Source organism: Podospora pseudopauciseta (assembly GCF_035222475.1).
Source record: "Podospora pseudopauciseta strain CBS 411.78 chromosome 7 map unlocalized CBS411.78m_7, whole genome shotgun sequence".
NCBI classification, from domain to species: Eukaryota; Fungi; Ascomycota; class Sordariomycetes; order Sordariales; family Podosporaceae; genus Podospora; species Podospora pseudopauciseta.
Window position 1 is genome coordinate 315,742 of NW_026946667.1, and position 27,755 is coordinate 343,496.

Sequence of the window (27,755 nt, forward strand, 5' to 3'; positions counted from 1 at the left end):
GGAGACTCAGGCTGAGCCAGAGGCCGAAGCTGCTGCTGCTGCGCCGAAGGCTGAGGCTGTTTCTGAGGTCAAGGAGGAGACTCCGGTCGCTGCGAAGCAGGAGGCCCCAGTAGCTTCTAAGGAACAAGTTCCACCTGCCGTCAAGGAGGAGGTTCCCATCGTGGAGGAGGCTTTGGCTGCCGTTAAGGAAGAGGCTCCCGTTGTTGCCAAGGAGGAGGTGCCAGTCGCGGAGGAGGTCGATCCTGTTGCTTTTGTCACTGAGAAGCTTGCCGCCGCTGAGGCTGCCGCTGCTAAGGTTGCCGCTGTTAAGACTGCCGCGGCTAAGGGTGCTGCTGCTGCTCCTGAGCCTGTTGCTACACCAGCACCCAAGGCCCCTGTTGCCGCTGAGCCAGTTGCTACCCCTGAGCCTGCTGCTACCCCAGTGGCCGAGGCTCCTGCTACCCCCGCGGCTGCCGAGTCTGCTGTCGCCGCCACCCCCGCGGCTGAGACTCCCGCTCCGGTTGCCCCTGAGGCCAAGGCGGTTGCTTCCACGAGGTAAGATATCCTGTTGAAGGCTGGACAACCATGACACACAAAGACTGACACTTGTCTCCACACAGCACCAAGCCCAAGAAGGCCAAGAAGCCCGCCGCCCCCAAGCCTTCCTCTCTCTACGTCCGTGATGACAAGCCCATCGGTACCACCGAGCTCTCCCGCATGCCCCGCGCCCTTGAGGCCCTCTACCTCGAGCCTCTCCGCCACGAGGCCGAGTGGGGCGTCCCCACATGCGACCTCCAGCTCCGGTCGTACTCCCTCCGCAACCTCGAGTTCTTTTGTGACTTTGCCCTCCGTGCGGCGTACTACATTGGCCTGCCTGCCTTTGGCCCCGTGCCACTTCCCAGGATCACCGAGAGGTGGACCGTCCCCAAGTCTACTTTCGTGCACAAGAAGTCGCAGGAAAACTTTGAGAGAATCACCCTGAGGAGGTTGATCCAGATCAAGGATGGACACCCGGAGACGGTGCAGTACTGGTTGGCGTTTTTGCAGAAGTATGCGTATTATGGGATTGGTATGAAGGCGAATGTGTGGGAGTTTAGCAGATTGGGTATGTTTTTTTCCCCTTGCGTTTGGAATATGTTTGACAGATGCTGACGTTGGTATTCAGATGTGGCTCAGGAGATGGACGATGGTCTCCCGAAGACAAAGAAACTGCTCGAGAGCAAGTGGAAGCATATGGGTGCTCACGACAAGATGCCCTTTATGGAGGATTTGGAGGAGTACCTTGCGAACGAGAGGAGAAAGATTCCCGGTGGGAGGTAGAAAAAAAATATATAGACGGGAAAGAATTGTATGTATAGGCTTGGGTGTGCTGCTGTGTATTTACTGTACGAATATCAGAAATGTGTATGGCAATTTGGGTGGGTATGATTGATTTTGTCTATTCCAAATGATGTGAATATTCACAATGTAGCATTTCCTTCCCTATTATACACATTCTGTTACCATTTGCTGGCTCTTAATCAAGCCCAATCGCCTCCCTAACCTTCTCCATCGTCCTCTCGGCGCTCTCTTTCGCGCTTTGTGTGCCTACCTCCTCGGTTTCCTTGACCCGCTTCCTATTCACCTCTGTATCCTCCCCAAGCAACAAGAACCTCTCCCTCACCTCCTCCAGCCCCGCAACAACAGCATCGGCAGTCAGCATCTTCAGCTGCGCCAGCGTAACGTCTTTGCACTCTTCCGCCACCTTTTCCCCCGTCTTGCCCGTGAACCCGCCCAAGATCTCGAGCAGATTCGCCACGCCCGGCCTGTTGACAGGATCGTACTCCCCCACTGTGGTACTTATGCTATCCGTCCGTGCAGAGTTGATCTTTTTCCTTATCGTCGCCTCGTCGTCGTTGATGAAGATTTTGGACTTTGGGTTGGGGTCGGACTTGGACATTTTTTTGGTGGGGTCCTGGAGGGACATGATGCGGGAGGAGGAGGAGTCGAGGGAGATTGTTTGGGGGGGGGGGAAGATATGGGTGGACCAGGCGGAGTGGAAGTTTGTGACGCACTCTCGGGCGAACTCGAGGTGTTGCTTTTGGTCGGAGCCGACGGGGACGTGGGTTGAGCGGTGGAGGAGGATGTCGGCTGCTTGGAGTATTGGGTAGGAGAAGAGGCCGTGTTTGAGGGCTGGGGAGGCGATTGTTGGGTCTGGGAAGGAGGAGGAAAGGGGGGTGGAGGTGAGGGTGGAGAGTTTGGACTGGGAGGGGGGTTAGTGAGAGGGGTGGTAAAGGGGTATATAAGGCAAATGTACCTTCCACTGTGTCATACGGGATAGATAGCCTGTTGAAGCGGTGCAACTGAGGATCCATTGCAGCTCGGCATGCTGAGGTACACTCCCCTGATAAAAAATGGTGCTCCGTTCTGGGTTGAGGCCGATGGCAAGCAGGGAAGTGAGCATCTCACGCCTGTTTTGGCGGAGCTTGTCTGCGTTGCCTGGGATGGTGAGGGCGTGCAGGTCGACGATCGAGAAGAAGAGCTTGTCCGCCTCGCGGGCGTTGTCTTGCATGTCCTTCCATTGCTTCAACGCGCCGAGGTAGTTCCCTAAGTGTGGCACGCCGGTGGGTTGGATCCCGGAGAAGATGATTTTTGGCTTGGACGTATCCCCCTTGATGATTGACTTGATTGGAAGTGACTTCTTGAAGGATAATTACTTAGCGAGTGACTTCATAAAACGGAACTTCTTGGTGGGTGAGCTCACATCATGATGGATGAGTGTTGTTGACAAGGTTCTTGAGTTTCTTGGTAACTTGCGCGCCAATCGAGGGGCACTACGGCCCAATTTGACAGTGATATTCATTTTGAATGTTACTGGAGAAGAATTGTACTGGACGAACCTCTGTTACCCTCAACGTTCATCCAATCTCACTTAGTCGTTGCTCAAAGCTTCAAATTCGGAGTTGCGGCTCAAACATCCTGGCAAGTATAGCGCACGGACCATATCGCCATGTGATGCATAGCAACAAGTGACAGAATTTGATCTGATTCAACAGATTATCATTGATTATCAAATATCTAAAGTCCCGAATGGAATATAGGAAGCTCATCTCCTCCCTGCTCTTGTCCCCTGAGAATCCGCCGGCCACCCATCCACAGCCCCTTCGACCTCCTCCAAGAAGGTCGCCGCATTATGCACCGTCGTACCGCCCAAAACGACTCTGACCCCAGGACTGCTGGCATTGATACCCGCCACCATCTTCGCCTCTTCGTACGTAGCTCCTCCAATGATAAACACAATGATATCCTGCGGCTTATCTTTCACGCTTGAGCTGCCCTCCACAAAGGGATACTGCCCTTCTTTTAGTTTCCCCTTCACCAAATTTTGCAGCGTGGTTTCCAGCAGAGGGGAGTGTTGGGTGTAAACGTTTTCAACGCCCTTGAGGCCCTTGAATCGTGAGTTGGCTGCGCTGAACAGACCCGTCGACTCGAACAAGTCGGTAATACCGCCTGCTCCCGATGCCGAGGCGTGGAGGGATTGGTGGTAGGTAAGAAGTTTGTTTACAAGGGAGGCTTCCCGTACAGACACTCCACCAACAGTGATGAGGAGGTCGACGAGCAACGGGAGAGCGTTGGATGGGTGCCTGCTGTAACGAAGGCCATAGAGAGCTACCAGGGTAAGTTTGGAAGAAGGGAGGAGAGTGGGCGATTGAATTTGTGTTTGTATATTCTATTGAAAGTCAGCAAGAGAGTCTGCGCTTCTATGTTTAAGGAAGAACCATACCTTGAGATCAGCTCCATGGTTGTCGTTACAAGCTATGCTTTGTTCCAACTCGCTGACTTCCATCAAATGTTCTGCGCCTATTCGCCTGCTCAGTTCAGAGACGAGGGCGACGTGCTTGCTGACATTTCCCGAGAGTTTCCGGAACTCGGGGTACTCTTCAATGAAACGCTTCATATCGGCTATTGACTCAATGTCGGCGTTGTTCTTCGTCTTCGATTGGTATTGCTCAACATAGTCTTTGATGTTACTGCCCAAGTCGCCAAAGTTGAGATACATATTCTTCTTAAAGAATGGGTCTTGATCTTGAGATAGAACAATCTCTTTGAGCTCGGGACGGATGTCGGGTACACTGCTTAGGTCTACACGACCGTTGTGAATACCGAGAAGATGATGTACCATGGCCTGGTACGTCCACTGCATGAGCAAGGGGGTGATGGGGTCTTCTCTTCGGTCTAGGATGAGAAGAATTGGTGGTGTGTCAACCTTGCGGAAATCAAAGAGCTGGTCCTCTTGTGTGATGTGATATCGCACTTCTGACGCCAATTTTTGAGCCAGGGGGCTAGACTTCTGGTACCTGATGAGGGGCTTCTTCTTGAGCGATAGCAGGACAGCAATGAGGCCTTCAGATGCACGTTGAAGGGAGTCTCTATTCCACGTGTCCGGGTTCCCACCCCATAGGCGGTACAGGGGCTGAGACATGTTGAGAGAGAACAGATCGGGATTGATGATCACATAGTCCAGAAAATACTCTTGAACGAGCTTCACAACTTCGTGATCGTCGGCCTCGGCCAAACGTTCCAGTGTGGACTTTTTGGCAATATTGCTGAAGAAAAGATGGTATTCTCCGTATTTAGGCTCCCTCAGCTCATCAATAAGAAGGCCTATGGAATCCGGGTCTGGTCTCACGAAACACAGGCAACGTAGATGGCGCATCTTTTCCCGGTTCGGCTTGTCTAGGCGATCTGTGAGATACACCTCATGGTTGAGAAGCGTTGATTGTGTGACGGCGGTCGATATGAAAGCCATAGTTTCCCTATCCAGCAGTAGAATCTTCATCTTGGCCGATTGCGACGTCCCCGATGTGCTGTCGCCGGCCGACACCATCTTGGTGACGTAGCCCGTCACGGCCTGCACCACGTCCATCGTTCCTGGGGTTCGGAGTTGACCCTGGGTGAATTCGGTTCGACGGGCGCGTGGATTTTATGTGTTCCGAACAAAAGTTCTGAGAATGGATCGTAGAATTATCGCAGAACAAGCGGTCATCGACGTCGTGATACTGAATTAGTGTGTATAAGAGTGGCCCTGAAGGTTGAACCTGAAAGAGGTGAGCTGTGTTCCTTGGAGCTCCCCTGTGGTTGGCGCCAAGAGTGTCTAATCTGGAGTGCCTGCCGCAGCTGTTGGGCCCCTGCAGTCGGCACTCAGCGGGCCAGTGACACGCTACGATAAGATAAGAGCACTATCTTTCCAGCGCCTTGTCAAGTTGAAAGCTGCCGTCATCGCATTCTCGAATTTCTTGAGCAGCGTTCGAGTTCAAAATGGCACAAGATGTTTGCCCAACAAGATCGGAGCCCTCGTGAGTACTTTTCAATTCTGTTTTCTTACTGTCAATTGTTTCCGAGGCTGACTGGCAATCGTCCTTTTTTCAGATTATCTTTTCTCCAGGGTCTCATCCTTGGGCAGCTGTCGGTAGTGCTGCTGATTGCTGCCTTTATCAAGTTCTTCATCTTTGGCGAAGCGCCATCGGCGGAAGAAACGGCGTCTATCCGAGCCACCGAACGAAGGTCACGAACTCTTGCCCACAAGAAATCTCTACTTAGTCTTCGGTCCGCAGCCACACAACGCCAGGGTTCCCAACCACCAGCCCTACCCGCCCTCAACAAGAAAAAATCGAGCATTCTCCGATCGAATCCGCCGACCCTGACCATTGGCTCGATTCTTGACAAGACTTACTACAAGGTGGACAGCCACCAACCTGAAAGCTTGGACTGGTTCAATGTCTTGATTGCCCAGACCATTGCGCAGTTCCGCAGCGATGCGCAGCATGACGACGCCATACTCACATCTCTGAGCAAGACCCTCAACGGGACTTCGAGGCCAGATTTTGTGGACGAGATACGGGTTTCAGAGTTGAGCCTGGGGGAGGATTTCCCGATTTTCAGCAACTGCCGCATCATACCGGTGGACGAGGATGGCCTCCAGTTTGGAGCAGGCAAGGCGTTTGATCCCAAACAGGCTGCCAGGGAAGGTGCTCGTCTGCAGGCGAGGATGGATGTCGACCTCAGTGATATGATTACTCTGGCTGTCGAGACAAAGCTCCTTCTCAACTTCCCCAAGCGACTGAGCGCAGTTCTTCCCGTGGCGTTGGCTGTGTCGGTTGTTCGTTTTAGCGGCACACTGTCCATCTCATTTAACCCAAGCAACCCTTCGGAAAACACGCCTACGAAAATGACGTTCACGTTTCTCGACGATTACCGACTGGATTTCTCGATTCGCAGTCTTCTGGGAAGTCGTTCAAGGTTGCAAGATGTCCCCAAGATCGCACAGCTGGTTGAGTCTCGTCTTCATCGATGGTTTGATGAGCGATGCGTTGAGCCAAGGTTCCAGGAGATTGAGCTTCCCAGCATGTGGCCTCGGAAAAAGAACACGCGCGGGGGTGATGAGATTATCGCCAATATTGAGCAATCAATAAACAAAGCGCATGGCGGTGCTATTGCCAAGGAGGCTCGTCAAGAACTTGACACTGAGACGGACGGGCTCCGGTATAGACGGCGGCCAGTGGGAGACGATACTTACTCGGTATCAGGCTCCATGCCAGGTTCACTCCCAGGCATCGACATGCCTACATGATGACGGTTACAATCTGGATCTTACAACACAATCTCATCTCCAAAGCCCCGCTCGCCCTTCTGCCTCTGAAGGTCCAACCAAAACAACAACCGAGACACGGAAAACCGCATAACGAGGCGAAGCCGCGGTGTGTTAACGACCTGTCACCAAGTCAAAATACTATCAGTGGGTGTTGTACACCTTACATGTATCATATCATACCATTCCACCACATGTCCATAGGTAGATCTTGATATAGGTTTAGGGGGCGCCAGAGTGGAGCCAATGAGCGATGCTCAGCACATGCCAAAAAGCGAGCGCCGCAGCGGTGCGGCTGTGGTCTGGTGATGTCACAGCAGTGGACCCACCAAAAATCCCCATCAGTCCCCAACGGTTCATGACAGTAGTTGGCATCCTCAACGATTCGATGAAAAAAACGGCTGCCACTGCATCGTTAATCAAGCACTTTGGATGAAATTGTATACCAAAGAAACTCTCTTTATTTTCTTTGTCATCTGAACCTCAACACTAGTTGGTTGTCATTTACCTTCCTGCCACGTCCCTGTCGCATAAACCTACTCGCCGATCCGAGAGCAAACGGCCATTGCCGTGATTTTCTCAGCAACCATTTCAGTCCCCCCACTGATCGAAACCAACCTCGTGATGGTATAACACTACTTCGACACCGCCGCCTTCGTTACGCCTTTGCGCATTCGTTAAACCAGGACCACTGGTCACCATGATACCCTTCATAAACGCGCGTATGGACGCCCCCTCCAGATGAGTTGTGGGTGTCGGTTTGCTGACGTCGTCTGTCTCTTATAGCATTCGTTTGGTTAGCCGACAGGATCGGCGCTGGCCCAGATGAGTGTACGTTTGTTCTCTATAATAATTCTGAGCTGCAAAATCGTATGATTGCTCTGGGTGCTAACGTCGTGCGGAACAGTAAAACTCGTCTTCTCCTTCCTCCTATCGTATCCTCTCGCCGGCCTCCTAAAAAGAGTTCCCGATGCGCGGCCCGAGTTCAAAAACCTCTTCTCGATTTCGATCTCGTTATTCTATCTCGTCGGACTGTTCGACCTCTGGGATGGCCTCCGGACGATTTTGATCTCTGCGATCGGGACATATGCCATCGCGAAATACCTGCGGGGCTCGCCGTACATGCCATGGGTCGGCTTCGTTTTTTTGATGGGCCACATGAGCGTCAACCACATTGCGCGCCAGCAAGCCAACAGCCCCCGTTCAGTCGACATCACGGGCGCCCAAATGGTCGCGGTCATGAAGCTCAGCGCCTTTTGCTGGAACGTGGCTGATGGCGTTCTTCCCGAGGCCGACCTCTCCGACTTTCAGAAAGACAGACGCCTCGTGGAGCTCCCTAGTCTCCTCAACTATGCGGGCTATGTCTTCTTCTTCCCCAGCATGCTCATCGGTCCCGCATTTGATTTTGTTGAGTACCGCAGGTGGCTTGACACTACCATGTTTGAGGTGCCGGCCAATGTTGATCCGTCCAAGAAGCCGCCTACCCGTCGCAAGCGCAAAATCCCCCGCAGTGGGACTCCCGCCATGAAGAAGCTAGCCCTTGGTTTGATCTGGACCTTTTCGTTCCTCAAGCTATCCGCCCACTACTACCCCGAGGTGCTTTTGGAGGATAAGTTTGTGACGTATGGGTTCCTCCACCGGCTGGTGGTGCTGCACATGGTTGGCTTCACCGCGCGCTGCAAGTACTATGGTGTCTGGACCATGACAGAGGGCGCGTGCATTCTGGCTGGCCTGGGTTTTAAGGGTGTCGACCCCAAGACTGGAAAAGTGTCTTGGGACAGGCTCCGGAATATCGACCCTTGGGAGGTGGAGTTTGCACAGAACACGAGGGGGTACTTGGGGGCGTGGAACATCAACACTAATCAGTGGTTGAGGAACTACGTCTACCTGCGGGTCACGCCTAGGGGGAAGAAGCCTGGTTTTAGGGCTAGTTTGGCTACTTTTACGACCTCGGCTTTCTGGCATGGGTTTTATCCTGGGTATTATCTGTCGTTTGTGCTGGCGAGTTTTATTCAGACTGTTGCGAAGAGTATGTTTTCTTGTTTCGCCTGTTTGTTTCATTAACTCAAGCTAATAATTTTGTCTGCAGAACTCCGCCGTTTCTTCCGCCCCTTCTTCCTCGACCCCAAGACTCAGCAGCCCCTTCCCTCGAAGAAGCTTTACGATTTCGCCTCTTGGATCACGACCCAGCTCACGTTTTCGTACGCGGCCGCTCCGTTTCTGATTCTGTCCTTTTCGGGCTCGGTTACGGTTTGGGCGAGGGTGTATTTCTACGCCGTGGTTGGGACACTGGTCTTGATGGGCTTCTTTGCTTCCCCCGGAGTCAAGGTTGTGAAGAAAGCGCTGGAGCAGCGAAATGCCAAGGCGGGGGTTGTGACTGATAAGAAGAGCGGGGATTTGAAGAGGACGGCGAGCACGGACAGTCTCAGCTCGAGCAGGGAGCCAGTGATGGGGATTTCGGCGGATATGGAGGAGGAGCTGGATGAGATGGTTAGGGAGGTGAAGAGGGAGGTTGAGGTTAGGAGGGCGAGGAGTAGGGAGAATAGTTTGGTGAAGGATATGAAGAAGGCGATGTAGGTGGGGGGTTTGAAAGAGGGGAATATATTGGGGGAAGGAGGAGTGTGTAGATAGGAAAGGAGGACGGAGGTTGATATATCCATTTTGTGTGATTTGTTGAAGCATGGCGATGGGACAGGGTCAATGGGTAGATTTTGTGCTTTGTCTATTCCTTTGCTGGCTACATGGTAAGGGGAGGTTTTGCTGTTGAATATATAGGTTAGAAGAGACACCAACTGGGGTATGAAGCATGTTCAAGAGTATTCTAGGTCTTTAAATGATCATTGAGTCCTTTGGCAGATGGGGAATGATAGTCACAAACCGCACACACTCGGTCGCTGGGCTGTTCTAGGTTTTTCGTGGACGATGTCGAGGAAGACAGCCAACAAGTCACGCCACTGCCATTGACACGATATAAACAACAAAAATCTCGACCACGTAATCTAGATATTTGTTAGGTAGAGAGAGATTTTCCATCGATCACTGGACACTTTCCAGAGCACACCAGATAAAAAAATGACCCTGATAAAAAATGTTTTTGCATTACGTTTCGCACATGACTATCGTAATATTGCATAATCTTTCGCAGCTTCTTCCCCCTTTCCCCCCAGCTGCCAAACCCGCCGCCGCCCCCTTTCCAACAACTCCTCCCTATCTTCCAAGGGAGGGGAAGGAGGGAGGTAGCTAACCAGAAAACAAGGTTTAAAAACTAAGTAATAAGTATAGGGTGCCGTTGTAAATAACTTTCTCCCCCAACAAATGATGATGGTAATACAGACGATAAGAAAGAAAAAACAGGCTTTGTGTGTAAAGTATGTGTATACTTCCCGTCTTTGCTCGCCAACCGCCAGAAAATAATCCCTTTCGCCCCGACTCCCATAATGGCATTTGGAAATCAAAAAAAAAAAAAAAAAAGCAAACAAGGCAAAATAAAACGACGGGGTATCTCCGATTGTTCGTTGTTGTTCAAAAACACCCGCCCGGTCTTCTCTTGGCTCTTCCACCTGTGCTGTAGCACGAGGATGTACATGATAAATAAATGATAGTAACGACACGTTTGAAAAAAGATATGAAGCGAAATCTTGAAAAAGAAAATTCGTTGGCTGCGAAAAAAAAAAAAAAAAAAAGGAAATGGGCTGCCAAAAAGGCACCTCATTAATCCGTCAAGATAGAGAAAGAAAAAACCCAATGCTCTATTTTGAGGTTGCAACGTCAAAAAAGAAACCGTCAGGCATTAAGTGTTTGTGTTGTCGTCGAAGCTGTCGTAGAAATTCGTTCCGGTAGATGTTTGTATATGTACTGAGATGGGCCTAGAAAAATGCCCGAATCGTTGTGACCGTGTGTTTGGTCGAGGTTGGTCCAATCCAGGTGAGTGGATGGATGTACAGCGCACGTGCGAGTGTATGTGGTAGGTTTGTAAAGATTGTGTAGTGATCGGGCCCTGGGTTGGGCATAGTGATATTTGTGTATGATTGTGAGTGAGTGATTAATGTGATGAGCTTCTATGGCGAGTTTTGTCCCCATCCTTGCTGAACACCAACAACGGCCAGGGCGATGATGGCGCCGATGATGAGAAGACCGACAACCGACATGATCCGGTTCAGGTTCCTCCACCACCGCACAGCTTCAAATCTCCTCTCGTCTCCAGCTTGGGGCTGGTAACGGTATTCGGGCTGCTTCTCTCCCTTTTCGAGAGAGTACCGCTGGGGCAGTGGCAAGAGAGCTCCGGCCATCCAGGCGAATGGGAAGATGAAGCCAATGATGAAGAGCACCACCTGAATGTTCCGCTTGCCCATCAAACTGGTATCGGCCGACCAGTTGATGCTGGGTGGGTCCCACATGCTGTAGCGGCTGGCGCGTCGATCCTGACGAAGATGTGGGGACCAGATGCTGGATGTCTTCTGGCGCAATGTTCTGAATACGTTATAGTCTTGGGCAGGTGCTTGTGAGATACCCATCTCCGATTGTCCGAAAAAGGGATGGTCGCCGGGGACTTCTCTCGCGCGTTTCCTGGGGCTGTAGATATTAGGTGGGAACTGCTCGTCGGTGGGTGAATCCCCGTCGTTGTAGAATCTTGAGCTGCCCGGCCTGCTACCGCTTTCCGAGATAGACATGAAAGAAGGAGACCTTCCGAGCCAGCGTCTTTCGCCCGATCCATAGTAGACCTTGGCCCAGGCGGGAACCTCGGAAGTGAAGCTGTTTCCACGAGAACGAGAGCTACCGCTGGAGTGAAGGCCTCTGCTGGAACTGTTGGTGGTGGTAAAGTAACTCGAGAGCGCTGCCCTGGAGGGTCTGTGTTCCAGGTCCGCAATTCCATCTCCGTGCTCGTCCTGATCACGCACCATGCGGATCTGTGGACTCGCTCTTGACAAGCTCGGCTGCGGTCGGTGAAGAGAATCGCTCCCTGAGCTGGTATTGGCGCCTTCTTCCAGTTGACCAGCGATGGACGAGGAGACACTGGGCATCTGGCGGCTGTGCATGGAGCTGACCCATCCGGCGCTACTGCGACGACGGTGATGGCCGCCGGAGGACTCGGATAATGGCGAAACAGATCGGGTAGGCATTGGGCTGCTTTCAACTTCGCTTTCAGACTGGACGGTGGAGAGCTGTGAACTCCATTGATGGGGAGTTGCGGTAATCATCGAGACCGATGGTCCTTGTGTGTTGGAACTCTCAGGCCTGGAGGAGGATCCTGTGGTTGGCGGCGCCAACCATGAGGGTAGCTGCGAAGGACTGCTCGATTCACCTCCACGAGCGGCCCGAGGGGACAGCAGCCCAAGGTTGACGGTAACTGGAGGCACCAACAACGCCGGCTCCGGCTTGCCAATAACAGAACCGACGCTCTTCAAGGAGTGGACAGAATTAGTGCGCGAGCGAAGGTTCTCACGAGACCGTTGCTTGTAGTATCCAAAGTTTTCGTACGACTTCTTCTTCGCTGGCCTGAGCGGCGCGACTCGCAAGCTCTCCTGGGAATAGCTTGGACGAGGCTTCTTGGTTACGACGATGACAGATCCGGATGGCGACGGTGACGCCTCGCCATGGACGACGTAGTTATCGTTCTCCCCTGTTGACGACGAGGCCGAGGATGCCAATGGGCTGTTCTTGAAAGCAGGGGCCGGGGAAGCTTCACCCAAGACCTCCCAGTTGGAGGTGCCGGGTCGGTTGAAAAGGAGACTGTCGTTGGACTCTTGAGCAGGCGATGAGCCGGGACCGTAGACCTTGTAGTTCGTGCTCACGGAGACAGTATCGATGCTTTGGTCGGACACAGCAGACGTAAATGACGTCTTCGACACGATCGTCTTGGGCGGCTTAGTGGGTGTCACCTCTTCCTCCTTGCCGGTAGGGTCTTCAATCAGTGGGGAGAGAGGTCTGTCGGAGGGCAGCGAGTCTGCTAGAGGCTCCTTGATGGCGGGGGGCTCGGGCGTCTGGGCTACCTTTCGCAGGCCACCGACCATGCGGTAGTTCCAAGGGGACGAAGAGGATGCAGGATTAGGATCTTCAGCTAAGTGTATGGTTGAAGAGCCCGGAGATGAGAGTGCAGGAGAGGGCGGCTCAGATGGTGTGTGATCCGGGATGAAGGTGCTTACACCCGTCATGGGGGTCTCTGAGCGACTCTCGGCCCACGAGAGGATCGAAGGCCGTTCATGCGTGCTCGATCTGGACGCATATGACAGGGTAGGGGAAATAAGGCTGTCGCGTGCTGGGAGCGGACTGGGCGTGACAGAGGACTCTGCTTCTGGGTCATTGCGGACAAGGGTGAAGGTCTTGTCAGGGTTGGTGATGATGATGGTGCGTCGTCTGGAAGGGGCCCTTGACGAGGACCTGGACCTGGTGGTAGTTTGGGACGACCCAGCTGGGGATGGCGACTCGCTTACGCGGGAAGATCGAGTCGATGTAGGATATGTCGTGATGTTGGGCGAATCTTCAGACGCTTGGCCCACCCCCGAGGGGCTGACCAAGGGTTTCATGCCTGAAACCCTTTCACTCCTCCCCCGCTCCAATGGGGCACCCGCATTTGTCACCTCTGCAAGCCCGCTGCTCCTGCTCCTCGAGTGTCCAACAAGTCGGATGGTCTGATCGCTGCTTCGGTTGGAATTGCGGCTTGGTGCATTGTCGCGCAGTGAGAGCTGGCTTGGCGCGCGCTCATCGCCATCGATTCTCGGCGGCGTATATGGGACGAGACGGATACCGGACTTGGTGGCGCTCTCTGATTTTGATCGCTCATGGAGCGGTGTTGATGGCGGGCCATGTCGGCTGTCGGGCGCCGACATGGCTCCGGAATGTTGGGTGAGACGGCCGGCGTGCGGGGCCGGGAGGCTCTCGATCCGTCGGGTCCGGTTGTGAATTCAGAAAGTGGACAGTCAGATCTCCATAACCGTTTCATACGCACAGTCCGGAATGGAAGGAGGCCAAAAAGAAGAGAAAAAAATCAGACTTCGTCGCGAAAACGTGGTCGAGTGGCGTGTTTCTTTTGAAGATGAAGGATACCCTGTCTTGAGATTGTGTTCGCGCGTGAGTGACGTACGCTGGGTTCCTGGTCGTGATGCGCTCAGGGAGTATACTGGGAAAATTGATTCAGCTAAGCAAGGCGGGTGATCGGGCGAGCGGGCGGGCGAAGGCGATGGAGCCTGTGTCGGTGCGACGAAAATTAAATGTCAAAGTTGCAAAAAGAGTGCGTTGAAGAGAATCGAAGAAGAAACGACTGGCTAAGGTTGGATTCAAAAGAGGGTGGGTGGTGGTAGGTAGAATATTCAGGCCGGAAGCTTAGAGCATTGTGAAGTGGTGGTGGGATGGCGAGACAGCGGCGTCTGGTCAGAAAAGCTTGAAGCACCAGGATCCAATAGGTGCAATGCTATCCCGAAGAGTTGAAGGCGGGAGTATGCGACCCAAAAGAAGGACGGCCGGACAAGGCGGCTACGGCTACGGCTGCTCTCTCTCCTCCACGCGACACAAGAGGTCGCCACGGGCCGTGGGGGTGGGTGGTGAGAGGTTCGTGGGTGAGAGGGAAAAAAGGATGGAACGGGAGTTGGCCGGAATGGAGGGTACCCCCAAGATGAGAGAGAGAGTGTGTGTTGCGGAGTCGCGGAGGTGGATGGTGGTCGCAATTAGAGATTGGATGATACGGAGTACTGAGGAGACAAAAAAAAAGCTCAGTATGCCGCCGATTGGTTCGCTGGCCAGCGTCTGTTTTGCTATGCAGCATTCAGGAGCTGCCATCTCAACGAACAGCGGACGAGAACCAGAAATGCCCAACACAGTGGGCGACACCGCTTGACCGCTGGAAAGTTTCCAGAACAAGGCTGAGAGTTTAATTTCGCGTACCCACTCTCTGCAGCGCTGTGATAGGGTGAAAGCCATCGCTACTGGTCGCTAACTGTCCCAATTCGACCTAGCCAGCGTCCGTCCGGCCTGGGGTTTTCTTCCATTCTGGGGTCAACGGGGCTGTGTCACGCAACATCGAGGCTAGCGTTTCGACGTTTTGATCTTCAACCTCGCCAAAACGAGCTTCGTTGAAAGTTTGGCTTGGTCGGGAGGAACGATGATGCCCTCCCACCGACACTTCTGGGCCGGTGATGTTGCAACCAAGCTCGGGGCGGCCGGCGAGTGGTGCCAACTCTCCTCTTTGTCCTCTGCAGCCATGTCCCCTGCATCATCCCTCGCCTGTTGTCATCAAAACATCAACAAGATGATGGCCGTCGATGGTGTTTGATAGTTGACACAATGGCTGCACCTATGCCCAAGAACATTCGCTGCAATTGCTCTGTGGCACCGGCGAGTGCCACGGCAACACAGGCCAAATCCCTTCACTGACACCTGCAACGCTGCAGCATCTGCAGTGTGTCACATTGCCTACTGCGGGCAGAATGGAGCCTGGGATACGTGTTCGACGGTGGTGAGCGACTGTGGAAAGCCCAGATGCAAGGGAGATGCGGCTGTCGGGCTCGGCAGGGGACGCGCCTACTACTGTGGATGTGTTAATTAGACTGTTATGCAAAACAGACGAGCGCGTACCTGATTCGCGTCTAGTTCGCGTTCAATTTGTGCATTTATGCCGACTGCGGCCTTTCATAAAGCTTTACAATGAGCAGCTCAATGCTTCAGAAGTTACAAAAAAAGATAGAAAGTGATGTGAAAGAACTGTCAGACTTGCCATGCACAATCTAAGCATTGTTCCGAGGACACAATTAAAGCTAATGCAATAACATGTCGGCTTAAACAAAAGGAATGCAACGTAGAAAAAGGCAGCTTAACAAAATTCCGGTAGTCCCGCAACTGTGTCAAGCTTTGAGTATAGCACAACTCCAACCAACAACAAATTCCCCGCCTTCCTTGTCCTGGGAGGAAGTATCGTGGGCAAATCCCAGATGCAACGTCGAATAAAGACCTCTAAAAATAAGAAGAAGAAGGCGGTTGTTGGTCGATCGGGACACACACGGAACCCACCACACCCACGCGACGATTCGGTGGAGCAAAAAACGCGAGCATCTTCCTTCCCGTCCGTCTGGGAAAGTTTGACAGAAACCCAAGAGTTTGCTTGGCGATTGACGATTCTTGAAACGGGACCCGATTCGGCAGCCCATCGTCTCACAAGCATTGATCAACAGCCGCAGCCGCGCGCTTTCCCCTGACGAGCGTCTAAGCAGGAGGCGCACTCTCACAGCCTGACGTTACTACTCAAAGAGTCAGCAGGCCAGGCTTGTATAATCACAAAATTAAGATGCCAGCTCTTGGAGAAGTGCTCAAAAAGTTCAACCCCTGGCACAAGGGTACTTACCACCCCCCAACCCATCTCACGTCACACAAGATATCTGACACCGTCTCACAGAGGAAGAGCCCCTACCACCACCCTTCACAGCTTCGACAGCCTACCTGCTGTTGGCCCTCTACGCCCTCATCTACTTCATCCCCTTCTACCTCTCCCCCACCACCCGGCCATCGCCCACCCTCTCCCGCGATGCCCCCTCGGTGATCCGAGCCCGGATCCGTTCCGTCTCCCTGTCCTGTGCCATCTGCACACTCACCACCTCCCTAATCCTCTCCCGCTATGCCTCCCTCTCACCATCAGCAATCTTCCATCTCCTAGGAGTCTACCCACTAGCCCTGATTCCAGCAGTCAAAATCCTCTTTTTGACCGCCCTCCTCTTCCTGGGCCCCTTGTACAGCTACTTCATAGTCGAAAAAGGCTACAAACAATGGTCCACCCTCCTCCCACTGCGAGAAACCCTAACAGAATGGACCGACTACCGTAATTACATCGCTGTACGTCTCCCCCCCATTCTCTCCCCCCTAAATATTAACAAAAGTTCCAGGGCCCAATAACAGAAGAAATCCTCTTCCGCTCCTCCTCCCTCCCCCTCCTCCTCCTCTCCCAGGCTCCCCTATCCAGCACCCTCTTCCTCTCCCCCCTCATCTTCGGCCTCTCCCACATCCACCACTTTTACGAATTCCGCCTCACCCACCCCGCCGTCCCCGTCTCTGCTTCCCTTTTGCGGTCCGTATTCCAATTAGGGTACACCACCCTCTTCGGCTCCTACGCCAACTTCCTCTACCTCCGCACCGGCAGCCTCCTCGGCATCTGCGCCGTCCACGCTTTCTGCAACTGCATGGGCCTCCCCCAGGTCTGGGGACGGGTCACAGACGAGAACGGGGACAAGAAGATCAACCGGCTCTGGACGGTGGGGTACTATGTCTTGCTGGTGGCGGGGGCGTGGGTATGGTACAGGAATCTGTGGGGGTTGAGCGAGAGTGTTGAGACGGGGTTGGTTGGGGTTGATCAGTGGTGATATGTTTTAAAAAAGAGAACCAAAAAAGCATGTTGGGGTTGGGTGGGGGTTGGGTGGATGATGGCTGTTGGAAATCATGTTGTTGGTCAGGTGTTAAGTAGGTGGTGGAAGATTTATATCAATCTAATAGCATCAGATATGTAACCAAAATCACTGTTGAACACATTCAAGGACGTTTTACATGGTCAATATCGCATTACACCACTCCCCGTCGTCCCCACCCCGCCTATTCTTGACATACATTATATAACTCATACCCATTCCAAACCCGCCTCGCCCCTCACCATCCCTCACGCCCAACGAACACAAGAGCCCCAGCTCCCAAGTCAGCCACGGTCTCATCATGCATCTTTGTTTGCTTGCGTCTGCCTGTGTTAACTTTCACAGCCCGCCCTCCAAAATAATACGCCCAGTCATGCAACGCATACGCGCGTTCGTACTTGCAAGTGAGAAAGAGAGAGAGGGAGAGAGAGAGAGAGGGAGAGAGAGAGGAGAGAGAGAACATGATGTTATGCAGGTTGTACGCCGTTTACAAAAACCAAAAACCTTGTCCGTCCCCCCGCCCTGCCTGCCTGCCTGTCCGCCCGCCTTGCCTTTGCCAAAACACACTTTCTATGCTTGTCTTTGAAATGAAAAGAAAAATAGATCATCCACTAAAATGGCTAAAGGCTAAAAAAGGGGTCCCGAGAACGCGAAAACGTCATGTACAGGAAAGAAAAGAAAAACAAAAAGTCTCGATTCTTACGCCTTCCGCCGAGATCAGGACCAGGAGGGAGGTTCGGGTCGGATGGCGAAAGAATCATGCTTTGGAAGGGGGCGCCGCCAGAGGTGCGCTGTGAGTACTCGAGTTAGCCCTTTGTTGACTCATGAGTGCTCATGAGTTGGCAGCATCCCTGTTGCTCTTGGCGCTGGCGCTCATGTTGGTGGTAGGAAGGGACAGAGCCTCCTGAGCCTTTTGGCGAACCTTGGCCCAGGCAAAGACAAGACCACTGACGAAACCCAGGAAGATGGCAGTAACACTGCCGAAGGTGACGGGAGCATCGAAGAAAATGAGACCGCTAACGGCGATGGGGAGCTTGTTGAGGGCGCCGACCATGGAGTAGGTTGTCGAGGAGGTGATACGAATGCACCAGGACGAGCAGTACGAGATGAAGATGGCGGCCAAACCGGAGTACACCATTCCAATCATGAGCTTGTTCTTGGTCTCCTCGGGGAAGTTGCGGGCAAGGTTCTCAGACGACCAATCCTCAAACAGCAGGGAGAAGACAACCAAGACGGGGATGGTAAGGAGGTTGTTGTAGAACATCGCTATTGGGTGTCAGTCTACTGTACTTTGATCGTCGTAGTCTTGCCAGAAACTTACTGTCATAATCCTTGAAGTTCATCTTCTTGATGACCTTGCGCATGCCAAGCACATACGCAGAAGTGCAGATGACGTTGATACCCATCCACGCGTAACCGGCGTTCAGGGTCGACAAAGCATCCTGCTTGTCAGGGGAGATTCCCACACCATCAATGGCAGCCTGGATATCAGCCCAAGCAGCAACAACAGAACTGAGGACCATCAAGCCGAAAGACAACAGGGTGATAGGGGTGACGCTGCCACCGAACCAAAGAACCTCTCCATAGGCGATCACAATGATGGTCAAGTTCTTGAAGATGGTGTAGACGGGGACGGAGAGGAACTGGAGGGCCTTGGCACCGGTATAGATCATGCCGACGAGGAGCAGAGAAATAGGGAACCCTGAAATTGTACGTCAGCCAAGAGTTCGAATATCTGAAACAACAAAAAAAAAAAAAGCAACATACATCTCTTCGCCTTTGTCGAGTCGAAAGGAGCGAGGTTCTTGAGAATACCGGTTTGCTTGAATGCCAGGATCGCTAATGTGCAGACGGCAGACTAGATCGCCATGTCAGCTTCCAACTGTTCATCCCATCCCTTGGAACACCGTCACCGCCACGAGAGAGAGTTACACACCTGAATAGCAAGATAGAAAAAGTTCAGGTTCCATTCTGAGCCAGACACAACGTATTTATTCACGACTGTCATGCTGATAGACGCCAGGCAGTATGCGAGAATGGAGGCGCCGGGGCTGTGATCCAACTTGTCGAGCAGGCCAGGCTCCTGGCGCACACGGAGGGTGGCAGGCGAGGCCCGGCCGAGGAAGGGATCTTTCTCCCCTCCAAAGTCATCGCCGCCCCTCATCTCGATATCTTCGTTCTTTTTATTTGACATTCTGGCGGTTGTAGGAAGTGGTTTTTCGTAGGATCGTCGCCGTCGAGATAGCGAGTGGTTGTGTTTCCGCGACGGAACGCCAGGGAACGAAGGATATCAACGGGCGCCGGCTCAATTAGGGACCAAGCGAATGGCTGAAGGGCGCTGAAGTGAGAAGGCGTTCACCACTCTCCCAGCGTTCTGGTGGTGGTCTGTCTCGTCGCCGTGGGGGTCGTCGGGCAGAGGGCGGTATGGCGGGATGGCTATGTCGGACGCGTGGAAAGAGAGAAAACGCAAATGCTGTTAAATTGGCAACGAATCAACCTCTCTGCCCCTGTCGAGCGGTCGCGGCTCTCCTTTGTTGGTTTCTTGGCGAATGGTTTGGTGTGGGACTGTGGGGCACAAGAGAAGTGGAAATCCAATGTTTCAGAGCCAGCCTAACCGATAGCTGCATAACTTCATCCGTCATTCCAGCAGTGCCAGCCATATGCAGCTATGCAGTAAGTATACAATCACGAGGCATCTGATGAAGACAGAATTACGCATGCCACTTGGAGTGTGGATGAACGTTATTTCCAGCCTCCCTGATCTTTGGGAAAACTCGGTTGGGACCAACCCTGGAAGTGCTAGACTAGTTCCACGGCCATTCATCTGAAGAGCTTCGACGGTCAAGTTAGGCTTCTGAGTCCATGCCAGACCCGAGTCCAAGTCAGTAATACATATATGTCAGCCTCAGTTCTCCCCCCCATCCGGACTCGTCCCCTCAACAACAATATTCCCCCCCTCCCCTTCCCCCGCCTGTCCGTCCCCATCCTCCCCTCCTTCCCCTCCCTTTCCCCCATCCTCCCCCTCCGACGGCGCCACCGGAAAGTTCAAATGCTTCCAATCCTCCAACTCCTCCGTCACACTCCTCAACCTATCCCTAATACTCTCAATCGCATAACTCCCCAACAGCAACCTCAACGGCGGATAAGAACAATGCCCCAACTGCCACACCAGCTCCGCACACTTCACCGCGCTCGTCGGCTGCCTATCCCCCAACCACTGCACCATCCTCTTCGCGTGCAACGCCGGGCTCGTCGCATGACTATACGCCTCACTCGCCGGCTTGATCAAAAAGTGCCCCCAAGTCGGCAGACTGTTTGTAATCTCGGCCGGCTCGTCCCTCCTCACCAGGCCCGGCTCCACCAGCGTGGCCTTGATCCCGAAGCTGTCAACCTCGTACAGCATCGCCTCTATCAGCCCCTCCACCGCATACTTTGTCGCGCAGTACGGCCCTAACCCAGGCACACCCAGCGCGCCGGAGGTGGAGCTGAAAATCAGATACCGTCCCCCGTTTTGCTGCCGAAAATACGGCAGTGACGCCTGCAAGATATGCAAAGTACCCATGAAATTCGTCTCGAACTGGTTGCGCACTTCATATTCATCCTGGTCTTCACACGCGCCGATGACGCCGTAGCCGGAGCAGTTGGCTATGCAGTCAATCCTCCCGAAGCGATCAAGCGTTTTCTCCATCACTTTCGACACGGAAGCATAGTCACGCACGTCGCAAAGAGTGCCGAGGCAGGAGTCGGAATTGAGAGTAGCGATCTGGGCCGGGGTCGTCTCAAAGACGCGGCCGACGGTGGTGACGAGGTCCGAGTGGGAGAGGATGGACTTGACGAGGGAGCGGCCCATGTGGCCTGTTCCACCGAAGACCTTTGGGGGCAATCTGTCAGTCTCGGTGTACTGTGGAAGGAAATGATAGGAAGGGAACATGCAATCCAAACAAGCTGTTTAGCAGGCGGCTGCCCAGGCTGGGGCGGCTCGCAGCTGGCTGGGAGCTGGAGCTTGGGTTTGTTGCCCCCTTCTCCTCTTCCTCCTCCATCTCGGCCTGTGGGTGTAGCTGTTGTTGGGGCTTCAGAGCCAGCGATGGAGCCCCCTCCAGCTGTTGTGTCGGCATTGCTGCGGATATCCATCTTGGCTTCTTTCCCAATAATCCTTCACTACCCTCAAGCGGTGTGTAATGTCAGGTTTGTTATGCCCCAAAGTGCCCGTGAAAAAGTCCGTGATTGAGGGTATGAGCGCTCCTCCCACTCAAACTCGACAAAATCTCAAAAAAGGGGGGGGGGGGCAGCAATGCCAACCAATCATGAAAATATCACATATGCCTGCCTGTCCCAGCCAAGCAAAAACCTCAAGTCATTTCTCCGTTTAAATCTTCAGCAGAAATCTTTTAAGTCAAAAGAAAACACACACTCAACATCCTAAACTCATAACCCGTCACGGCTGATGTCGTTGCTCTTGGACGACGTCGAAAAGTCTTGGCAAATGGCACTTGCTCAAAGAGCGAAACCCGAACCCTTCAAACCTCAACTGCCGAGGAGCCAATCACGTGATACCTCCGGATCAAAAACCTCCCTGAAGCCCCTGAGTTGGAGTGGAGTACATCTTCCATCATCACCAAAACCCAGGGTCAAACAAAGTCCAGAATTATCAGAAAACTGGGGTTCTACCTCTTTCATTACTATCTACCTCACATGTACTCATTTCTTGTGTGTGTGTGTGTGTGTGTGTGTGTGTGTGTGTGTATCTGTGTGCAAAAACAGTCCATCATCCATGGCCAGCTAGAACCCTTTGACTGCATCCAGCTTCTGGTCGTAGGTAGGTATGTTCAATCCCAAACAACAAAAACATCCCAAGTTAGTCCCCAAAAAACAAAAACAACCAACTCGCCATCCAAAACATTATTTGCCCACTTGTTGCTGTTGTTCTTCTTGTTGTTGTTTCCCACCCAGTTCATAAATACATCCCAACAAAAATAAGCAAAATGCAAAACTGACTGGTAAAAACCGCCCGTCAAACCCCCCAAAAAAACTCAATGCTATTTTGTGCCGCCCCGTTGCCCATTCGTTGTTTTTCTAAACCAGACCAGAAGATGCTGCGTCCCAGAAACAAAAAAAAAAGCGTAAACACCATACTCGTAAACATGCTTCGCTTGACGCCCTGGGAGTCTCCCTCCTATTTTCAGACGACAACCTTCCTTTTTTTCGGAGCAGAAAAAACCGTCCCAATGTTGATGACAAGGGGAAAAAAATTGAATACATACGCCTCCCGCACTCGACTTGATACAGGAAAACAGAGAAACTATTACAAGAGTTAAGAGGTTCATACCGGATATCGCATGTTGTGCTGAAATGAAGCAACATCAGTTCAAATATGTGACTGATAGATGAGTTGGCAATGGCCCCCGGGATGATATTGGCGGCCCAGCGCTGGCTGGACCACTTCACGCGCCATCTTGTAAAGGTTGACCCCTTCAGCAACTCTGACGGGGCGACATGCGTACTCTAATGTTGGCTGAACAGCTGGGAATTTTGGCAGCATCTTGTACAGATGACTGCCTTCGGCAACCTTGAATCGATTCTCGATGGGTTCACAGCTGTCGATCCACCCGTCTGGGCGAGGGCCATATTGTTGGAGCCACCGCCATCTTTGTTCGTCTCTTTTCGAGGCTGCCATCACATGTCAGTATGCAATTCGTTTGCAATCGGTATAATGACGAAGCAAACCAACTTACCAAGTTCCTGAGCGGCGTCAAGGTAATTTTTCGGAAGCCAGTCATACTGGTGTTCAACCAACTCCTCCGGCGATCTCTCAAGGAGGAGTCTCGGACGGCCATACGTCCGCACTTTGCTTTCTTCGAGTCGGTGAGGAACGCCCTTGTACACTACGTACTCGGCGTAATCCTCATTGAGGACCAAGTCACTGTTCTTGGGGTCCGCCCCTGCGGGGTTGGTTGTCAAGAATGGTGGCGAGTCCAAGACGAGTAGCTTCTCATCGGTGTTGTTCATGAGCGGGACCAGGAGATTCTGACGATAAAAAATGCATTGGACCCCAGTGATTTTGCGATTATCCTGCGGGTCCGCAGCTGGCCATTGGTGGATGTAGGCACGTTCGATGTCCTTCCACGCCTTCGTGAGATCTTCTCTGTGATAGATAATAAAGTCTTGTTGTTCAGTCGTGTACTTCTGGTTGCTGCGCTTCCCCTTTTTAGCCTCGCCTGCTACTACAGGCGAAGACTCGACTGCGTCAGTGTCTCTTACACGTTTTGTAGAGTATGGCTCGGTTCTGGAGCTGTTTCTGCGCCCCGACCTGATGGGAAACTCGGGGGTTGACCGCTCGGAACTGGGAGTCATGGTTGTCGACCCGCCATCTGATGATCCGCGGCGTGAGAGCGGTGGAGAGTACTGGCCAGACATCCAGGATCTCTCTACTGAGCTTGAGCGAGAGGTAGACCCATTCCAGGAAACCGCCGAGAAAAATGAGCCCGATGGAGAGGGTGGAGCTGTGAAAGGGCCCCCGGGGTATCGAGAGCTGGGAGCTGGCACGCTGGCCATGAGAGACCGGATTGACGGAATTTGTTGATCTGACGGTGCACGCGTCTGGGCCGTGATATGGTCCAGGGGCAGTGATGGACGAACTCTGAGGACTATATCCATCCTGGACATTGTCGTTTGGGGAGTTGAAGGAGGTGTGAGGCTCAATATCAAATTCGGAGGACTAGGTAATTTACCGTTGCCTAGGGTGCTGGAAGGTGTGGCCGGTGGTGTGAAATCCAGCTCAGAGATGCTGGGGATTCTGATGATAGCCATGGTGAGAGCCTTCTTGTGTTGTGATGGATATGGGTGGTGGTGAATGGGTGGAGTGATGAGAGGATGCTTGTAGAACTAAATAGAGGATCGTGGGATATGCCACTCTGTGAGGAAGCAGTGGAGGGTAGTATTGAAGACGAACCACGAGGGTGATCTGAGACCAAAAGTCAATGATGGGAATCGTCGAGGGTATTCATACTGCAGACAAACTGGCAGCTATGGGGACGGGACCGATAGGACCCTGGGTGGGAGAGCGCAGCAGGGAAGGGGGGTGCGCCAACCAAGCGCGAAGGGGGTGTAGCATCTAGGGGTACGGTAGATGTGTGCCGACTGAATGGAGGGCGAGACCTCTTTCGAGTCTGCCAAGCCATGGTATCTGGAGTCTAGTCTTTTTGGTGCGCTATCACACTGCCACCACCAGCCTTGCAGCGGGTGCTGTTTTCTCGCAAGTTGAAAACACCATGTTCCCCCAGATGGGCCCCGGACGATCTCACCACGGGCCTTGCTGTCAAAAATCTCTCCGAGCTCTGGCAAGCCACAATCTTGCCGGCGACTGGTGGCGGCAAGTCCTCAATGTCCGACAGGAAAAGCTCCCAGTGACTGAGTGATGTGCGTGGCATGGGGAAAGCGATCGCTCCTGTCTGTCTAGGCCATTCATCTTCTCGTATCAGGGCTGCCTCGGAGGCAGCACTAGCCTAAAGACCTAACGGTCGGCGGCTTTTGCGCCGTCCAGGAACAAAGCGGTGATTTTGGGCTAGCAGAGAGAGTCCATGATGTCGAAGACGAAACAGCAAGCAGTGAGGCAGTGAAACTGGGGATGATATCAACCTGTGGAAATCTTGTTTTGGGCGAGTCTACCTCCGGGCCAGAGCGAGCGACTGCCCTGCCAGTCATAGCTACTGACAGTTCCGGCTGTCAACTGTTGACCATACCCAAAAAGGTCTCCATGACCGTTGCCCCTTCCTCTTTTTGGTAGCAGCCGCAGTTTAGGCCGCGATGTCTGCATGTACGACAGCGCTTCCTGCATCCGCGGTTCTCAACTTTGAAGCCACTTGCCCGCTCGCCCGCTCGCCCACTTGGCAGGCAGGTGCCGGAGCCGCTGTGCTGCGCCTGGAGCCGTCGTTTCGTTCCCTTGGGACGATTCCAGGTTCGGCCAACGGCTTCAGATTCGAATTGGCTTCGTCATCAGCACTGCTCGGCTCGTGTCATCTGCTCTCCTCCCAGTTCAGCGTTTCGAATCATCTCAGCAGGCCACGCTTTATCAGCACTCCCACCCACGTCGGATTCCGAGATGGGGAGTAGGGAAGGTAGGCTAAGTAAGGTAGCAACTGGTACGTCGTATCTTCAAGCCTGCTGTCTTCATCTGCATCTGACAGTCATTGGGCGAGGCGGCTATCCGTCGGCTCTCAAGTCGTATGAAACATGGCACGCCTATGATTGGCCAGAGAGAGAACAAGTCAAGTATGCAGACAATATCTGATTGGGCCATTGCCAGAGCAGCCATCTGCCAGAGATCGAGACTCGAGACAGCCTTGCTGCAAGACTCAACATCTTGCATCGGTTAGCTGCTTCCAAGACGCGCGAATACCGTCGCCCTTGCACATTGTCCCATGTAAAGTAAATAAGGCAGGAAAGGAACAAGTCACCTCCCAATGCAGCTCTCTAGTCATCCCAACCTCAGCTGAATGCCTTTTTCGACTTTTCGGTCTTTTGATGGCCAACTTTTCCGCTCGCTCTGGTCTTTGGACCCACATACCGCCCAAGATTCTATCATATATCACTTTTCCCCATCCCGTGCCGCCATCGCCAACACAGCATCTTTTTGCGCAGAGATTGGACTGTCGTTCATTTCCCTCTCCGCTCTCTCGCAGATCGGAAGCGGCATTTGTAATTGGCGAGCAGTGACTATGAACTGATGCCGCACCTGTTGGCGTCTTGGGGGGCCACAAGGGCCGTACCAGTACTCGACCTGGAAGCTGGATCGATAGGGCTCACGTTCTCTCTCTCTCACTTGTCCTGCTGGCTTGCCCCTCTGCCTCTACCTGATTCAGGAACGAGCGTCTAGAAGGTAGATACTCGAAACAATGACCGTTCTGTTCTGAGGCCTGTCTCACATCAACAAACCAAGCTGCCCACTGTCTCCAAGCGGGGTATTTTATGACGAGGAAAATGACCTCTCACTCTGCTCCTCGGCCAGCCCAACACGCCAAGCCGAGTTGCAGACGCCACCATTGACGTAACTCGATGGCCCCGCAGACGGATAGATCTGGTGCTCCCCAGAGGGAGGCTTGAACTAGGGATGGTAACACCGCAGCTGTCACATTTTGGTTTCCTGGTACGCATATCATCATGATGATCATAGTGTTGACGATAGCACAATCCTCACAAAAGGAAATACGAACATGAGGACATGGTGTTGTTCAATTGTTTGTTGTTGTCTCATACTGGGAGAAAAGGGAGGAGGTTCTCGTCTGTGCGCTGAAAATCACTGCCTCCATGGAGGGAGGAAACAGTCCGCCAGTATGGACAGGATATGAAGCTGACTTCGCACAGTACCAGGAGCAAAGCAACGAGTATCAAAGCTTTCCCCGATTTGTCGACCCACCCCCTCTGCCCTCGACAACCACTCCCAGCTGTCCAGCATCGAGCATGCTTTGTCCCGAAGCAGTACCGAGGAACGACTCGTCTCCAGAAAAGCGCCTGTCACAATAGTATAGTCAGCAATGGGGCTCTGCAGCTTAGCAACATGATATGTCGAGTTCCTTACCAGCCTCGCTCCTCCCCTAGTGAAAGATGACTGCAGTCACTATTGAGCTCACACATCCACCCCCCACCAACGCCCCGACCACCTCTCCAGGCGAGATCCTTGTGACGATCTGCAGCGTGTGCAGCAGAGGCCCCTGACGAGGTTGCAATGCCATCGCCGTCACACTTAACTGTCCCGGATACGGTTCCCGCGGGGGATGCCCGTCGCCTGTAGACACTCAACCCGCAGGTGAAGGCCCGAAAGTCCTCAGTGTCGATGCTCTCCGGCATGTCACCAGTCAACACTCGGCCCAAAGCGATTATGGTGGCAGCATGTGAGCAGAGCAGAACGGCACGCACGCCCTCTCTGTCGCACTGAGCAATGAGCTCGTCCATGGTCCTGGCGACTCGGTCATGCAGCTCATCAACACCCTCTCCCATGCGGGTCGGCGTTACTAGCGGTCTGTACTCTTCGTCGAGCAGGCCCGGGAACAGCGGCCTCAGAATTTCATGGGACGCTGGGACCGGGTGCTCAAAGTTGGCTGCTCCATACCACTCACCCAGACCAGTCTCGCCCCTTATGGACAGGCGCTTGTCAGTGACGATGGCCTTGCGCACAAAGGGTTCGACTGTCTGAAGACATCGGTAGTATAGACTGGAATAGACGCGCTCAATGGGCGGCTCTGCCTTCAACAGCCGCTCGCCGAGCTCCCTCGCTTGATCAACGCCATGGGATGTCAGAGCCGGATCAGCCGCTCCGCCAGTTGGCGACCGTAGGGTCGCTGTGTAGGTGCCAGTGGCGTGATCAACGAGCCAGTTTGATCTGAACTGATAATTGGATGTCAGCATTTCCACTACACTACTGCACAACACCGCAAAAGATGGTCATGACGCTAGCTAGGCCACCCTGAGGTCTCGAGCATCCCTTGATCTGCAAGTGCCAGCCACGAGCTTCAATCAATCAATTAAGAAGAGTCAAGACAACGGACGGGTAAGGGTCTCTGACGATGCGTGGGAACAGAAGCACAAAAAGGAAATTCATCAACGTCAAAACAAAAACAGTCGACATGACAGAACTGAGCGAGAAGAAAAACTTCACACTTACCCCATGACGGGCCACGTAGATCACCTCCAGTGGCATGATGTAGACGAATGCAGGGACAAATGGGGGAAATAAATGTGAGTGAGTGTGTGCCTAAGCTGGTTGGGGTTCT

The 27,755-nt window shown here is 53.1% G+C and overlaps 13 protein-coding genes across 13 annotated transcripts; 4 read left to right on the forward strand and 9 right to left on the reverse strand.

The window, feature by feature from the left end:
• Nucleotides 1-696: 696 nt before the first annotated feature.
• RSM10 (mitochondrial 37S ribosomal protein rsm10) lies at nt 697-1,401 on the forward strand (the record flags this gene model as incomplete). Its single annotated transcript, XM_062915255.1, has 2 exons — nt 697-1,084; nt 1,145-1,401. The coding sequence occupies 2 exons, from the start codon at nt 697-699 to the stop codon at nt 1,297-1,299; spliced, it is 543 nt and encodes a 180-aa protein (XP_062761387.1). The 3' UTR covers nt 1,300-1,401.
• MSW1 (Tryptophan--tRNA ligase, mitochondrial) lies at nt 1,396-2,882 on the reverse strand. Its single transcript, XM_062915254.1, has 3 exons — nt 2,723-2,882; nt 2,276-2,659; nt 1,396-2,221 (listed from the first exon to the last, which is right to left on the reverse strand). The coding sequence occupies exons 1-3, from the start codon at nt 2,819-2,821 to the stop codon at nt 1,496-1,498; spliced, it is 1,209 nt and encodes a 402-aa protein (XP_062761388.1). The 5' UTR covers nt 2,822-2,882; the 3' UTR covers nt 1,396-1,495.
• An 86-nt stretch (nt 2,883-2,968) lies between these two features.
• VPS45 (vacuolar protein sorting-associated protein 45) lies at nt 2,969-5,208 on the reverse strand. The gene is made up of 2 exons (XM_062915253.1): nt 3,743-5,208; nt 2,969-3,688 (listed from the first exon to the last, which is right to left on the reverse strand). Exons 1-2 carry the CDS (start codon nt 4,883-4,885, stop codon nt 3,065-3,067), a joined length of 1,767 nt encoding a protein of 588 aa, XP_062761389.1. The 5' UTR covers nt 4,886-5,208; the 3' UTR covers nt 2,969-3,064.
• A 30-nt stretch (nt 5,209-5,238) lies between these two features.
• Nucleotides 5,239-6,589, forward strand: MMM1 (ERMES complex subunit mmm1; the record flags this gene model as incomplete). The annotated part of the gene is made up of 2 exons (XM_062915252.1): nt 5,239-5,315; nt 5,389-6,589. Exons 1-2 carry the CDS (start codon nt 5,278-5,280, stop codon nt 6,587-6,589), a joined length of 1,239 nt encoding a protein of 412 aa, XP_062761390.1. The 5' UTR covers nt 5,239-5,277.
• Nucleotides 6,590-7,307: 718 nt separating this feature from the next.
• Nucleotides 7,308-9,401, forward strand: ale1 (Lysophospholipid acyltransferase; the record flags this gene model as incomplete). Its single annotated transcript, XM_062915250.1, has 4 exons — nt 7,308-7,329; nt 7,394-7,438; nt 7,515-8,636; nt 8,697-9,401. 4 exons carry the CDS (start codon nt 7,308-7,310, stop codon nt 9,182-9,184), a joined length of 1,677 nt encoding a protein of 558 aa, XP_062761391.1. The 3' UTR covers nt 9,185-9,401.
• A 464-nt stretch (nt 9,402-9,865) lies between these two features.
• QC763_702300 (uncharacterized protein) lies at nt 9,866-10,319 on the reverse strand (the record flags this gene model as incomplete). The annotated part of the gene is given in 2 exon segments (XM_062915249.1): nt 9,866-10,059; nt 10,067-10,319. Coding segments are annotated over 2 exon segments (447 nt in total).
• Nucleotides 10,320-10,665: 346 nt separating this feature from the next.
• QC763_702290 (uncharacterized protein) lies at nt 10,666-13,434 on the reverse strand (the record flags this gene model as incomplete). Its single annotated transcript, XM_062915248.1, has 1 exon — nt 10,666-13,434. One exon carries the CDS (start codon nt 13,432-13,434, stop codon nt 10,666-10,668), a length of 2,769 nt encoding a protein of 922 aa, XP_062761393.1.
• Nucleotides 13,435-14,626: 1,192 nt separating this feature from the next.
• Nucleotides 14,627-15,332, reverse strand: QC763_0102940 (uncharacterized protein; the record flags this gene model as incomplete). Its single annotated transcript, XM_062906418.1, has 3 exons — nt 14,627-14,824; nt 15,018-15,127; nt 15,311-15,332. The coding sequence occupies 3 exons, from the start codon at nt 15,330-15,332 to the stop codon at nt 14,627-14,629; spliced, it is 330 nt and encodes a 109-aa protein (XP_062761394.1).
• Nucleotides 15,333-15,372: 40 nt separating this feature from the next.
• RCE1 (CAAX prenyl protease) lies at nt 15,373-16,965 on the forward strand. Its single transcript, XM_062915247.1, has 3 exons — nt 15,373-15,930; nt 15,990-16,423; nt 16,474-16,965. Exons 1-3 carry the CDS (start codon nt 15,882-15,884, stop codon nt 16,945-16,947), a joined length of 957 nt encoding a protein of 318 aa, XP_062761395.1. The 5' UTR covers nt 15,373-15,881; the 3' UTR covers nt 16,948-16,965.
• A 427-nt stretch (nt 16,966-17,392) lies between these two features.
• VRG4 (GDP-mannose transporter into the lumen of the Golgi) lies at nt 17,393-19,497 on the reverse strand. The gene is made up of 4 exons (XM_062915251.1): nt 18,926-19,497; nt 18,757-18,847; nt 18,201-18,691; nt 17,393-18,151 (listed from the first exon to the last, which is right to left on the reverse strand). The coding sequence occupies exons 1-4, from the start codon at nt 19,181-19,183 to the stop codon at nt 17,822-17,824; spliced, it is 1,170 nt and encodes a 389-aa protein (XP_062761396.1). The 5' UTR covers nt 19,184-19,497; the 3' UTR covers nt 17,393-17,821.
• Nucleotides 19,498-19,894: 397 nt separating this feature from the next.
• ADI1_2 (1,2-dihydroxy-3-keto-5-methylthiopentene dioxygenase) lies at nt 19,895-21,120 on the reverse strand (the record flags this gene model as incomplete). Its single annotated transcript, XM_062915246.1, has 2 exons — nt 19,895-20,860; nt 20,923-21,120. 2 exons carry the CDS (start codon nt 21,118-21,120, stop codon nt 19,895-19,897), a joined length of 1,164 nt encoding a protein of 387 aa, XP_062761397.1.
• A 442-nt stretch (nt 21,121-21,562) lies between these two features.
• QC763_702260 (uncharacterized protein) lies at nt 21,563-25,031 on the reverse strand. Its single transcript, XM_062915245.1, has 2 exons — nt 22,722-25,031; nt 21,563-22,656 (listed from the first exon to the last, which is right to left on the reverse strand). Exons 1-2 carry the CDS (start codon nt 23,794-23,796, stop codon nt 22,355-22,357), a joined length of 1,377 nt encoding a protein of 458 aa, XP_062761398.1. The 5' UTR covers nt 23,797-25,031; the 3' UTR covers nt 21,563-22,354.
• Nucleotides 25,032-25,535: 504 nt separating this feature from the next.
• On the reverse strand, nt 25,536-27,682 carry TFC7 (C6 zinc cluster transcription factor-like protein; the record flags this gene model as incomplete). Its single annotated transcript, XM_062915244.1, has 3 exons — nt 25,536-26,496; nt 26,564-27,369; nt 27,647-27,682. 3 exons carry the CDS (start codon nt 27,680-27,682, stop codon nt 26,373-26,375), a joined length of 966 nt encoding a protein of 321 aa, XP_062761399.1. The 3' UTR covers nt 25,536-26,372.
• Nucleotides 27,683-27,755: the final 73 nt, after the last annotated feature.

Coding starts and splice junctions, on each gene's coding strand:
- QC763_702260 (XM_062915245.1), bottom strand. CDS start 23,796: ATGGCTATCATCAGAATCCCCAGCATCTCTGAGCTGGATTTCACACCA. Junction 22,657..22,721: donor TGACGCCGCTCAGGAACTTG/GTAAGTTGGTTT, acceptor ATGTGATGGCAG/CCTCGAAAAGAGACGAACAA.
- MSW1 (XM_062915254.1), bottom strand. CDS start 2,821: ATGAATATCACTGTCAAATTGGGCCGTAGTGCCCCTCGATTGGCGCGC. Junction 2,660..2,722: donor CAACACTCATCCATCATGAT/GTGAGCTCACCC, acceptor TTATCCTTCAAG/AAGTCACTTCCAATCAAGTC. Junction 2,222..2,275: donor CCCGTATGACACAGTGGAAG/GTACATTTGCCT, acceptor CCCCCCTCCCAG/TCCAAACTCTCCACCCTCAC.
- RCE1 (XM_062915247.1), top strand. CDS start 15,882: ATGCCAGCTCTTGGAGAAGTGCTCAAAAAGTTCAACCCCTGGCACAAG. Junction 15,931..15,989: donor GTTCAACCCCTGGCACAAGG/GTACTTACCACC, acceptor ACCGTCTCACAG/AGGAAGAGCCCCTACCACCA. Junction 16,424..16,473: donor ACTACCGTAATTACATCGCT/GTACGTCTCCCC, acceptor CAAAAGTTCCAG/GGCCCAATAACAGAAGAAAT.
- VPS45 (XM_062915253.1), bottom strand. CDS start 4,885: ATGGACGTGGTGCAGGCCGTGACGGGCTACGTCACCAAGATGGTGTCG. Junction 3,689..3,742: donor ACCATGGAGCTGATCTCAAG/GTATGGTTCTTC, acceptor GACTTTCAATAG/AATATACAAACACAAATTCA.
- VRG4 (XM_062915251.1), bottom strand. CDS start 19,183: ATGTCAAATAAAAAGAACGAAGATATCGAGATGAGGGGCGGCGATGAC. Junction 18,848..18,925: donor TTTTCTATCTTGCTATTCAG/GTGTGTAACTCT, acceptor ATGGCGATCTAG/TCTGCCGTCTGCACATTAGC. Junction 18,152..18,200: donor TTGGTTGTCTTCTCCCTGCT/GTTTGAGGATTG, acceptor TTCCCCGAGGAG/ACCAAGAACAAGCTCATGAT.